Here is a 13,223-nt window from a genome sequence, read left to right as displayed (position 1 = left end):
GTTATTTCTACAAAATGCATAAAGATATTCACCAGAGTACTAGACTATAGCACTAACCACCAAGATTAGCAGTAACGTTGCTCTTTAATTTATATAATTACTAATAGTTGAGTTAATTTTATATTGTACAGATTTTTGACATTGTAAGGTGTAAGTCAGTAACAACGGATTCATCTTCGTGCAATGTAAGATTTTTTTATGATTTGGTCTTATAATTATTTTTAAAATTTAATTTGGTGGTAAGTTGGTAACAAATTTCTGTTTATTAAATATTATATAGATGGAGAGCTCTCAATCCAAAAGTTTACAAAGTTTGATGGATGCGGTTAGTAGGACAGATATTGAAGAGTTGCGCAAGTCTTTACCTCCGGACAAGAAGTTGACAGAGGGACGTCAATATTTGGTTAGAAAGAGCAAGAGGAAAGCACCTTATTGGGAGTACTACATTGAATATATAGATGACGGAAAACTCCGGGCAGAATGTAAGTTTTGTCCTGCTAATTTTGCTGCTGATGGTAATCTGAATGGCTCAAAAAATGTTAAGAATCATTCTGAAAAATGTCTTGCTAACCCAGTGAATAAAAAAAAAGGTAAAGGAACACAAGCTGAATTGTTTTTTAGGCAAGGGGAAGGGGATAAGGATAATGAGGAAGGGGAAACAAAACTGAAATATGGAAGTGGAACTGTGAGCTTGAAGGAAGTTAGAGATGCCTTAACCTATATGATTATTGTTGATGAGCTTCCTTTTAGATTTGTAGAGAAAGCTGGTTTTAAATATTTGATGGGTGTTGCTTGTCCTAGATTTAATATTCCATCTCGTACAACAATTGCTCGTGATTGTCTTCAACTTTATCATAATGAAAAGACAAAATTGAAAGCCATTTTACAAAATTCTCAAACTATTTGTGTGACAACTGATACTTGGACATCAATACAAAGAATTAATTACATGTGTCTCACGGCTCATTTTATTGACAATGATTGGAAATTGCACAAAAAAATTATTAATTTTTGTCCAATTTCTAGTCATAAGGGTGAAGCTATTGGAAAAGCGGTTGAGGCTTGTTTGGAATTTTGGGGTATTGAGGATAAGTTGTATAGTGTTACCGTTGATAATGCTAGTTCAAATGATGTTGCTTGTGCTCACTTAAAAAGAATGATTCAAAGAATGGGATGTGTTGGTGATGGAAAATATCTTCATGTTAGATGTATTGCTCATATTATTAATTTGATTGTGTGGGATGGTATTAAAGAGCATGGTGTATGCATTGATAGGGTTAGAAATGCTGTTAAGTATATTAAAAATTCTCCTGCTAGAATACAAAGGTTTAAAGATCTTGTGCAAAAGTCTAACATTGATTGCAAGTCTTCTTTATCTTTTGATGTTCCTACTCGATGGAATTCGACCTATATAATGTTAGATACGGCTTTGAAATTTCAACGTGTTTTTAGTGGTATACCTTTGCCAAATGGGGAGGGTTTAAAGGAGAATGAAAAGCCCCCTGAATTAGATGATTGGAAAAATGTGGAGAAATTGGTAGTGTTTTTGAGAGGATTTTACTTGTTAACTCGCCGCATTTCTGGTTCTCTTTATGTTACTAGTAACAGAGGTATGTTTGAGATTGCTGCTGTGTATAATATGTTGAACAAGTGGGAGGAAAGTTTGGATGAAAATTTCAAAGCAATGGCCATTACAATGAAAAAGAAGTTTGATAAGTATTGGGGAAATGTGGACAAAATGAACAAACTAATCTACATTGCTGCTATACTTGACCCTCGTACTAAGATGATTGTTGTTGAATTGACACTTACCGACCTTTATGGTAAGGATATTGGCACTAAGCTTGCTAATGATGTGAAAGAAGCTTCTTACTCTTTGTTTGATGAGTATAGAAGTAAGTATCCTTCTGTTGCTCATCAAAGTGGACAAAGTGTTGATGATATGCCAATTGATTCAAATGGGGATCTTGATATAGGAGAAGAAGGGGATGATTATGAAAAAAGTATTAGGGACAGAGCTAAAAGGATGAAAGGGTCTGGTGGGTATGTAAGGAGCGAGTTTGAGAGGTATTTAAATGAACAATTAGGTGTGGAAGAAGAAGCATCAAATGCCTTGACTTGGTGGAGTAGAAATGGACATCGATATCCTATTCTTTCACGCATGGCACGGGACATATTAGCTATTCCGTTGTCCACAGTTGCATCGGAATCCGCTTTTAGTGCCGGAGGTCGTCATCTTGATCCATTTAGGAGTTCATTGACTCCTAAGGTAATGCATTTTTTCTATTTTATTTGTTACACTTAATACAAGTATACAATACAGACTATAATGTTGAATTTTGAATTTTTTATTTTTATTTTTACGTTAATGAAAGATGGTACAAGCTCTCATTTGTACACAAGATTGGCTACGAGCTAAGGGAGTATCCGGAATTGATGTAGAGGAAAATGTGAGAGAGTTAGAGGAAGTTGAGAAAGGTAATTATAAATTGGTTACTTATTTTACTTTTTTTTGGTTACTTATTTTACTTCATGTTAATAATTTTCTCCATTCTCATTGATATTTTTTTTTCCATATTTATAGAATTTCAAGGTACGACGTTAGATGAAGATGATGATGTTGTATATGTAGACTCTCTCATATGATTCCTAAAGTTTGATGGAGCAAGAAAGATCTTCTTATTGAAACTCTTGTTATAAATCTGCCATGTTCAAAACTTGTCATTGTATTTATAAATTGATGGACTTTTGTAATTTTTAAGTAGTACTTAAATAGTTAAATGTATTCTAAACGTGTAGTAAGACTTGTTGACTTGTAGTACTTATAGACCTTTGACTTGTAGTTTGTAACTTAAGATATATGCCTTCTTAATTAACAGGTTGTTATTTAATTATTTTTTCAAGGGTAAAAACATCAAAATTGCTCAAACAGGTCTAACAGGTCTTAAAACCGGACCGGACCTGAATATTCAGGTCCGGACAGGTCTGGACCTGATTTTTTCAGGTCCGGTCCTCGGTCCTCAAAAATTCCATATTCAGGTCTTCAGGTCCAAGGGGTCCCGGTCCGGTCCGGTCCGGTTCTGGACCTGTGCACAGCCCTATCCACCATGCAAGAAAAACAAAAAGAATAAGAAAATTCCAAAATAAATTCATCTCATAAAAATTTCTTGATGAACAATTAATCAATCTTAGACGTACATAAACCAACGGTCACGATCAATCAAAAGCTAAAATAGTTCGATAGACGAACACTTCTTTCTCTACTGAGTTGGGCTTTATAAAAGGTCTCTCCTTTTCAACATCTCTACCCACTTTCTCTCTCCTCTCCACCAACCGTCTTCTTCCTCTCTCTCACTCTCAGTTTTCTCACAGATCGATTCATTTTCAGCCATGGTTACCATCAAGTGCATCAAAGCTAGGCAGATCTTTGACAGCCGTGGCAATCCTACCGTTGAGGTATCCTCTTTCTCTATTATCTTCTTTTTTTTCTCCCCTTTTTTTTCTACCTCGTTATCATCGATAATCATCGGAATTCGATCTGCTAATCGATGTTTGATTTCGTTTAATCTGGTGTTTTTTGTGATTTAATTTGCATGAATTCGTCTGTTTTTAATTGATTTGTTTTCCGGCGTTGTTTGTTGTGTTATGGCTGCTGAAAATCTGAAGTGATGAATTTGAATTGTTGTGAGATTATTGTGATGAAATTTGAGTCAAGTAATTGGATTTTGCTTCTAATTTAGCTCGATTTATCATCATTGTTGTTTAATCGACGTAATATCTCATAATATCCATAATCGACGTGATATTTCGCATTAAATGAGTGTTTTCATAAATTTCAGTAATTTTTAACTGTATTTTGAATTCTGGATTAAATTTTTTGTAAATTTGATTAAAAAAATAATTCAATCGTGTTTGTTGTATAAATTGTTGAAATGATTTGTTGATTGGATTATAAAATTCAACGAAGTGTTATTGTTTGAGATACAGAGTAAAGGTGGAATACTTTGGTTGTTATTATTGTTATTATTTGACGTTAGATTTCGTTTATAGTGTTGTTTTAATGATTTCTATTCGTATTTTCAATCTTTAAGCTGGTTATTTGACTGAAATTTTTGTTGAATTGACTAAGATTACATTTATGTTTGTATTATTATTGCTACTAGTATGATCTACTGATAGTTTTATATTGGTATTGGTTGAAGTACAGAGTGAAAAGTTTTGTGCCTCTGTTTTATGGATTAACATATTGTATAATCATTACTCATATTATTATTAATTTTTTTTTTTTTAATAAATGTTTCATGTTTCCATAATCGACGCAGCAATAATTTGCTTTAAGTGATGAATTTGAAAATTTTATTCAAGTTTTAAGCTGATTTTTGGACTGAAGTTTTCAAAGTGGTTGAGATTACATGTATTTTAGTGTTATTTTAGCTTAACTGAATTTTTAGCTGTTTCTCGAGGATTGAATTTGTTAGCACTAATGGGAAGGGAGTTTATAGTTGTTTGATAAAACCGCAGAAGAGTGGTTAACTGGTAAAACAAGTGATTTTAGTCATGCTTCGAGCTGTTATATGACATTCAAGTGAATTGTTTGTAATTAATAGACTGAAATTAGATGGTGTGTTAACTTAATGAATTTTAAGTGATTGGTTTGTTGACTCATGTTGTTTGGATACATTTTTGTGAAGGCTGATATTCATCTAGATGACGGAACTTTTGCCAGAGCTGCTGTTCCAAGTGGTGCATCTACTGGTGAGTTCTCGTTCTTTATAATTGCGGCTTCTTGAAGTTTATTTACCTGTTGTAGAATCAATAAATTGTATTTCTAGCTGATTGATTATCATTTTCAAAGTTGCACATGTTTTAACAACTTATGCTTGTGAATTATCAGGAGTCTACGAAGCCCTTGAACTCAGGGATGGAGGTAAAGACTACATGGGAAAGGGTGTATCTAAGGCTGTTCAAAATGTGAATGAGATTATTGGCCCTGCTTTGGTTGGCAAGGTATGCTTAACGATGAGAATCCATCAATGTTCAATCTTCATTTTTTTCTATGGAACTCAACAAAAAAGTTTTTGGATGAAATTTTGGATTGATTGTCTTACAAAACAGGACTATGTATTCTACTGCATTTCGTTTGAGGCTCTTTTATGTTGATTTCTACTAATATTTTTAATTTCATCATGTAGGACCCAACTGCACAGACTGACATTGACAACTTCATGGTTCAACAACTTGATGGAACTGTCAACGAATGGGGTTGGTGCAAACAAAAGGTTTTTACTTAATCTTATTCTTGTATGGTTTGCTGTTTTGAGGGGTGCAAGTAGGACCCATGTTGAGAGTTAGAGATTGGGTTATCTTTCAAAAAATTAGCATTTGTTTCTTTAATGTACTTGATTTCCTTCATGTTTTGGTAGCTTCTTTTCTAATTTAAACTTTTTGCCACTGGCAGTTGGGAGCAAATGCCATCTTGGCTGTTTCTCTTGCTGTCTGCAAGGCTGGAGCCCAGGCCAAGAAAATTCCTCTATACCAGGTACGATGATTAGTTCTTTGGCAGTAAAGTATCTTTTCCTATTGCTTTCCTGATAGTTTGCTAACGTTCTTTCTGCTCCAATTTCAGCACATTGCAGAGGTTGCTGGTAACCCTCAGATGGTTTTGCCAGTCCCCGCCTTCAATGTCATCAATGGTGGATCTCATGCCGGAAACAAGCTTGCAATGCAGGAGTTCATGATTCTGCCTACTGGAGCTTCCTCATTCAAGGAGGCAATGAAGATGGGTAGTGAAGTGTACCACCACTTGAAGGTATTATATACCTTATCTAATGCTGTAATGCATCATACTTTTGACCTCTGCCTTAGCTCTAGATACTTATTTCCTTTTTCCTGTTTCTGTGAATCCAGAGTGTGATCAAGAAGAAGTATGGTCAAGATGCAACCAATGTTGGTGATGAGGGTGGCTTTGCTCCTAACATCCAGGTGACCAACAACATTCAGTATCTAGTCCATCATAAGTTTGTAGATACAATACCAGTGTATGTGGATAAGTTTGTAGGGCTATTTATTAATGTTTTACCTTTGCATTTACAGGAGAACAAGGAGGGTCTTGAATTGCTAAAGACTGCCATTGAGAAGGCTGGATACACCGGCAAAGTGGTAATTGGAATGGATGTTGCTGCATCTGAGTTCTACAATGAGGACAAGACCTATGACTTAAACTTCAAGGAAGAGGTATGCTTGTTTTTTTGTTTGATTTTGTAAAGATTGCTAACATTATGGAACAAGTCTGTAGGCTTTATTCCCTATCTGAAGTTTTTTGGATCCTTGTCTTGTTTACTTGAAAATTTGAAATGCTGATCGCTGTGATTATATTGCAGAACAATGATGGATCAAAAAAGATCTCTGGTGTTGCCCTTAAGGATCTTTACAAGTCATTTACATCCGAATACCCCATTGTATCAATTGAAGATCCCTTTGACCAAGATGACTGGGAGCACTATGCCAAGATGACCGCAGAAGTGGGAGAGCAAGTACAAATTGTTGGAGATGATCTTTTGGTCACCAACCCTAAGGTTAGCATGATTGCATTCTCTTCTTTGCTAGAATTTGGTTTTGTAGGATTAGCTGAAGCTGCCTAGTTTAGTCCTTGTTTAATTAAATAAAATTCAATCTTTGCAGAGGGTTGAGAAGGCCATCAATGAAAAGTCCTGCAATGCTCTTCTTCTAAAGGTATGCTAATACCCTTCCATACGTTTTCTGTAATTAAGCTTATTGTATTTGTTCTATCAATTATGGAACCATGTACCAACAAAGTGTTGGCTCACTTGTTTAGCAAATCTTAGAGGCTTGAGGTTCGAATCCTACCAAGTGAGGGTGCTTGGGGTAAGGGAATTCCTTACCCTCTTTTCTACTCCAAGTGCCTGTCCCGCAAATACTAGACCAAATAACTGAGAGGGGGGTTGTGGTCCAGTCAGGATCTCTCTTACCATTCGAAAAGAAAAAAATTATAAACCCATGTATTGAGCATGTATTTGACCCTTTATTTTCATTTTGGACCAGGTTAACCAAATTGGATCTGTGACTGAGAGTATTGAGGCTGTGAAGATGTCCAAACATGCTGGGTGGGGAGTCATGACCAGCCACCGCAGGTTTGTATATAAACAATTAAACATGTCCATATTCTTCTGCAACATTTTGAATGATTGATCTTATGATTTACTTTCCTTGGCTGCAGTGGTGAAACTGAAGATACTTTCATTGCTGACCTTGCTGTTGGTCTTTCTACGGTATTACACTTGTGCTACTGTTTAGAACTTTAGAGTCAATATGCTGTTCTTCGGTATGACATGTTTCCTATTTAATTCTTTTGTCAACAGGGTCAGATCAAGACCGGAGCTCCATGTAGATCTGAGCGCCTTGCCAAATACAACCAGGTCAGTTGTAGCCCCTGTATTTTTAGTTTTTACCAATGTCACACTCACTTCTTAAAGGATGTGTACTTAGGTAACTTTAGGTAGTTTTGGAAAGTGAGACATGAGCAGTTTTGATACAGCATGAAACGACGAGTGCGGTTTTTTTTTTTTTTTTTTTTGGGGGGGGGGGGATTTATCGATGTACTCTAATGCTCCATCTTTGTTATATGCAGCTTTTGCGTATTGAAGAGGAGCTTGGTGACAAAGCTATTTATGCCGGAGTTAACTTCCGCGTGCCTGTTAAACCCTACTAAGGACTAGAATTTGCAGTCAAGAGAGTTACTGGTTTTTGAGAAAGAAGCTTTGTTTACTATTCGTCAATAACAGACCAGAGCCTAGAGTGTTGCGGAGCAACTTTGTTGTTAAAAGTTTTGTTAAGAGCTTTAACACTAATTAGCGTTAAATGTTTTGGAATCTGGCGGTTGCTTTGGTTTTATGTTTTTTTATTTCATCTAGTGAATGAATGTTTAGCTTGAGTCTTGTTAATGTTCTTTGCATAGCTCATGTTTGCAGCCCGCGCTTCCCATGAATGATTGGGTCATGATCTGTTTAAGATGCTTTTTCCCCTTTGCTTAACAGTGAGTGACATTGTGAACGAACATGACCACCTCGGAATGCAAAAGGCGCGACACATTGCAAATGCGTCTGTTATACCCTCCTAATAGATGAGAAAACCACTAATAAAGATACGTTGCATATTGCGTGTCTCATACATTGGTAACTAATTGAAGTACGCATGCATCACATAGACTATACACTAATTCTTATAGGCAGTTATTTAACGGATTGCTTATTTAGGGCTTGTTTACATTTACTGAGCTGAACTGAAATCTCTTAGTATTTAGAGGGTTAAACATGTAGAATTAATTCAACATAAAGAATAACTAAACTACTTAGATCTTCCTCGATTTAATTCCTCTCAACTCGCTAATTTGGATCGGCCTTTCTCATCTTCTGATATCCGAACCGCAATGTTTTCCTTAGGGAACTGTAAGTCTCCGGGGCCGGATGGAATCACTGTCGAGTTCTTCAAAACTCACTGGGACGTTGTGGGTGATTCGGTTATTTCTGGCATTCAAAGTTTTTTCCAAACAGGCTACCTGCTGAAAGAGTGGAATCAATCTCTCCTTGTCATGATTCCTAAGATTGGTACCCCAACAGAGATGAGACATTTGCGACCGATTAGCCTTTGCAACACAGTGTACAAATGCGCTTCTAAGTGCTTGGTGGGCAGGCTACGCCAGTATCTTCCTTTTCTCATCTCAGATTCTCAGCACGCCTTTGTTCAAGGACGTGTTATGACAGATAATATTTTTTTGAGCCATGAATTAATGGAGAAAATCAATTGTTCAAAATCTGGCACTAATTGGCTTGCGTCAATCAAAATTGATATGAGCAAAGCTTATGATAGAGTTCACTAGAGTTTTCTTCTGCAGGTCTTAAAATCCTATGGGTTTCCGACACGTTGGCTACAGATGATCCAACAATGCCTCGCCACGGTTTCCTACAAATTATTGATCAATGGTACAACCTCGGATCCCTTTAAACCACATTGTGGTCTTCATCAGGGTGATCCCATCTCTCCTTACCTTTTTCTGTTTTGCATGGATATTTTCTCTCGTATGTTGCACCAAGGTCAGGATATGAAGCTTTTTCAAGGAATTAAGCTTTCTAGATCGAGCCCTACCATCTCGCATTTATTCTTTGCGGATGACGCGCTCATCTTTTTACGGGCAACGTCTACTTCCTATACTAATATCATGCAGATCATTCAGCGGTTTACGAAGATTTCAAGAGAGGAGCTAAACTTGTCAAAGTCCTTGATTAAATTTAGCTCGAATATCCCTTCCTCCGCTCAGGCAGGTTTCAAATCGATATTTCAAAATGAAGCTTGTTCAGGTGTTTGATCATCATCTGGGGGCTCCTATAGACTTCGTGGGACAAAAGAAAGACCACTTCCAATTCATTATCGACAAAATCATCGAACGGATTAATTGTTTAAACGCTATCCGGTTGTCACAATCGCAAAAGTTAATTTTTATTAACTCTATCCTTGTAGCTATGGCCTCCCATGTTCTCGCTTGCTATGACTTACCTGTCTCGGTGACTGGGAAAATTGATTCCTTGCTCATGCGATTCTTGTGGGCACATTCGGGAACTAAGGGTATCCACTGGGTTAATAAGGAGACTATGCATCTTCCTCGTGGCTTAGGTGGCCTAGGCATTCGATGTATGTCTTCCTTAAACAAGGCGTTGCTTATGAAGCAGGTTTGGAGACTTTTTTCTAACCCACAGTTGCTAGTTTCCAAAGTTTTCGGTGCGCGGACAACCTTTCTGTCCAACAATCCTCACAGTCGATGTTCCTTTTCTGGTCGTCATTCGTAGGGCTTACGGGGGTTACTTAAGGCGGAGACTCTTTTGAAACAGGGCTGTAATTGGAAGATTGGTGATGGTCTCTCCACCCTGTTGGTTCGGCCAGGTGGGTCAATGGCTGTGTTTCGGAGTTCAAACCAGGAATTCCTTGTCTAGCTCTGCTGCGCAAACGGTTAGCTTTTTTATTCATCCTCAGACAAGGCTATGGGATACTACTAAAGTAGTTGACTGGCTTGTTCCTACGGCCGCCTCTACAATTCTCGCAATGGAGGAACCTGATACGACTCAGGAAGACTTCCGATTCTGGGCGAGCACCAATCTGGAACATACTCGGTGAAAACAGGTTACACAATGCTACAACAACAACTTTCTCCTGTTTCCACACCTTCTAGTACTGATTCCTTCCAGATACAACCTAAATGGAAGCTGTTTTTATGGAAATTGCTACACTGGGCTCTTGCAGTTAAGGTTCAGCTCTTTCACAAAGGTGTTCCGATTCAAGATGTGTTCTGTGACCTCTGTCGTTCAGAACCAGAGGATTTGCAACATCTTTTCAGAATGTGCACTACGACACGATTAGTTTGGAGGGGTGGATGCCTTGGTATCCGCTCAGAATTTAATGGAGACCTTTCTCTCTCAGATTGGATCCTAGATTATATCCGACTTTTCATTAGTCAGGATGGGCCTTCTAGTACTCGCTTAGGCTTCTTTGTCGGTACGCTTTGGAGTTTGTGGCTATGTCGGAATTCCAGAGTCTTTAAGGATTCGTCCGCGTCACGTCCGTTTGATTCACAGTTCGCCGAGGTAATGGAATCACATTCAATTTTTGTAGCTTCGGATGCCTTTGCTAGTTCCCCTAATGATGTCTGGGGTGAGGGTGGTTCCCCTCTTCCGCCGGGGTTTTTTGTAGCTCAGCTTGGTCTGAATTCTCAAGGGACTGCTTTACTGTCTATGCAAATAGATGGGTCCTGGTTCAAAGATTCTCAACATGCTGGTATGGGGTGGTGCTTGGATAATGAAGACCCGTTGGATGATCGTATCATTGATGGCAGTAATTTCGGGGTCTGTTCTTCAGCTTTACATGCGGAGGCACTGTCTTGCTTGTATGGGTTACAGTGGGCGTTTGATAGTGGGTTTCATTCCCTCACAGTGTTTACTGACTCTTGTAATCTTGTGTCCCTCCTAAGGGGGGAGGGCCAGGGTAACATTGCGTACCTTTGGCTCATCCGTAAGATTCAGCATCTTGGCTCAACCTTTCAGTTCTGTAGTGTTCACAAGGCGGATCGTTAGCGCGTTCAACGAGCTCATCTTATTGCCGGAGAAGCAGCGGTTAACTTTATTGACTTTAGTATTAATATATAATCTGTTTGTATCCTTTGTCCAAAAAAAAAAAAAAACTACTTTGATTACTTATTAAAAAAAAAAAAAAAAAAAAAAAAACCTACTTTGATTACACAACCTTAGCATCACAACTAGGACGTTAGTAAATTTCAATAAAATTAATTAAACTTCAATAAAATTAATAAATAATCAAATAAAGATTAGGGATTGCACACCCTCTTAAATTATCAAAATCAAAGAGGGAAGAATGTTGGTTTCTAATGGTCAAATGACAATACTAAAGACTTTGGAACACATAAATGGCAACACTTTGTAAAAGAGAAACCTTATGTATGACCTATGTATTATGAACCTATCACATTTTCTTTATTATAAATTTATAAGTGAATGTGGCTAGGTATATTACATTTCTTCATCTTTGTGTGGAAGATTCTAGGTGCCCTTTGGACATCTTATAAATAGGGGAATCTTGGAGGTGTTTGGCAATTCACTCCATAATGAGGAAAACATCTAAGAGAGAAGAGAGAGCCACAGGACCACAAGTAACAATGAGTAACTTTGAGAAATTGAAATCTTCTTAATCGCAAGTTAGTCAGCGTTTAAACATTACATTTGAAGGAAATAAAATATTTTTATTTATTTAATTTGGGTGAAGTCAATTTGTAATTCTACTTTCAAAATTTTTGGAGAGATCAAATACCGAGCTTAATTAGAATCTCTCAACACTATTTTAAGGGTTACCTTATTATAAATTAGGGGTTACTTGTTTTTTAAAAGATTGATCAGTCATAAATCAAGGGTTACTCAATTTTTTATTAATAAGTATTTAATGGCTCACTTTAATAATTAATATTTTATGGCTTAACTTGTATTTTTTAGATTACTTTGTTAGTATGGTAAGGGTTACATATTTAGTATTTTAAAATTTACTCAATTATATAAATCAAGAGTTGTATATTAAGAGTTGTTTAGTTATAAATATGAAGGATTACCTAATTATAAATTAGGGGTTATCCATTTGATATTTGAGTTTTTATTTATTTCTTGTATTCTTCTATCCAATCTCACATCTTCTTCATTGTTATTCAAAGAAAGTATCAATGAAATTATTGGTAAGTTGACACTATATTAAATAGATCAGTTTAATCAGCATGGAAAAGAAAATCTTATAAATTTAAAAAATTCTCTCTTTTTCTCAAAAGAAAATGAAATCTCATTGGTTATAACTGTAACCAATCCTAGAGCTAATTAACAGTACAAGGTGTGAGATTCAAATCCCATGTGCATTTGTGTGCAATACATTTTGATTTCCACTTAACCATTTAGACAAACCTTATAAAGTGATATTTGTTCATGTTAAATTTACCCATAAAACATTATCAAGAATTCAAAGAAAAACTCATCTATATATAATTAGGGGTCAGTTGGTTCGAACAAGGGAATTGGAATGGAATGAACAAAGATAATGAAGGAGAAAGGAATGGATTGACCTTGATTTAGCTTCATTGTTTGGTTGTGTCTGGCAAACGGAATGAATTGCTCATTGATTACCTTTGTGACTACTTGGTTCAACATGGAATCAAATTATAAACATTGGTATTTATAAAATTGAAAAAATTGAATATTGTTTTTTTTTTTTTTTTTTTTTTTTTTTTTTTGTATTGTAATTGATAGTAAGCCAACATTAAATATAAGAAAAAAAAAAAGTAATATCATGAAACCCTTGAACAAACGTACATCAATGACTATCAATTACACACAATAATTCAACAAAAATAGGAATAAAGTGTAGTTTCCTTAACAATTCATGAAAAAAAAAGAAGGCTTGATTAAGGTATAAAACATGAATTCCAAAGAACAAGAAGAACGATGGTCGGATATTGTTGCCGGTGGTCGTACCTCGTCAGGGTCAGAGATTGTCGCCGGTGCACGTAGTCCGGCGGCTAGAGCTTAAGTGAGGGTGGCAGCTATTATTAGGGTTTGAGAGGAGAGAGAGTGTGATGGGTAATGGAGTGGAGAATGGGAATGGAAAAT

The 13,223-nt window shown here is 36.5% G+C and overlaps 2 protein-coding genes across 2 annotated transcripts; both read left to right on the top strand.

Moving 5' to 3' along the window:
• Nucleotides 1-3,280: 3,280 nt before the first annotated feature.
• Nucleotides 3,281-7,961, top strand: LOC145623817 (enolase-like). Its single transcript, XM_081676687.1, has 14 exons — nucleotides 3,281-3,456; nucleotides 4,692-4,755; nucleotides 4,895-5,007; nucleotides 5,193-5,279; nucleotides 5,459-5,539; nucleotides 5,627-5,809; nucleotides 5,908-5,982; nucleotides 6,094-6,234; nucleotides 6,381-6,575; nucleotides 6,682-6,732; nucleotides 7,063-7,151; nucleotides 7,238-7,289; nucleotides 7,380-7,436; nucleotides 7,649-7,961. Exons 1-14 carry the CDS (start codon nucleotides 3,391-3,393, stop codon nucleotides 7,727-7,729), a joined length of 1,335 nt encoding a protein of 444 aa, XP_081532813.1. The 5' UTR covers nucleotides 3,281-3,390; the 3' UTR covers nucleotides 7,730-7,961.
• Nucleotides 7,962-10,199: 2,238 nt separating this feature from the next.
• Nucleotides 10,200-11,138, top strand: LOC145624812 (uncharacterized). The gene has a single exon (XM_081677900.1). The coding sequence runs from the start codon at nucleotides 10,200-10,202 to the stop codon at nucleotides 11,136-11,138; it is 939 nt and encodes a 312-aa protein (XP_081534026.1).
• Nucleotides 11,139-13,223: the final 2,085 nt, after the last annotated feature.

Source organism: Chenopodium album, chromosome 3, assembly GCF_948465745.1.
Source record: "Chenopodium album chromosome 3, dcCheAlbu1.1, whole genome shotgun sequence".
Classification (NCBI taxonomy): Eukaryota; Viridiplantae; Streptophyta; class Magnoliopsida; order Caryophyllales; family Amaranthaceae; genus Chenopodium; species Chenopodium album.
This window is presented reverse-complemented; position numbering and strand designations above follow the sequence as displayed.

Bases quoted from the DNA above. Each gene is read 5' to 3' on its own strand.
- LOC145623817 (XM_081676687.1), top strand. From the start codon at position 3,391: ATGGTTACCATCAAGTGCATCAAAGCTAGGCAGATCTTTGACAGCCGT. The intron at 5,540-5,626 runs GTACGATGATTA...CTCCAATTTCAG, and splicing joins AGAAAATTCCTCTATACCAG to CACATTGCAGAGGTTGCTGG. The intron at 5,983-6,093 runs GTGACCAACAAC...TTGCATTTACAG, and splicing joins GCTTTGCTCCTAACATCCAG to GAGAACAAGGAGGGTCTTGA.
- LOC145624812 (XM_081677900.1), top strand. From the start codon at position 10,200: ATGCTACAACAACAACTTTCTCCTGTTTCCACACCTTCTAGTACTGAT.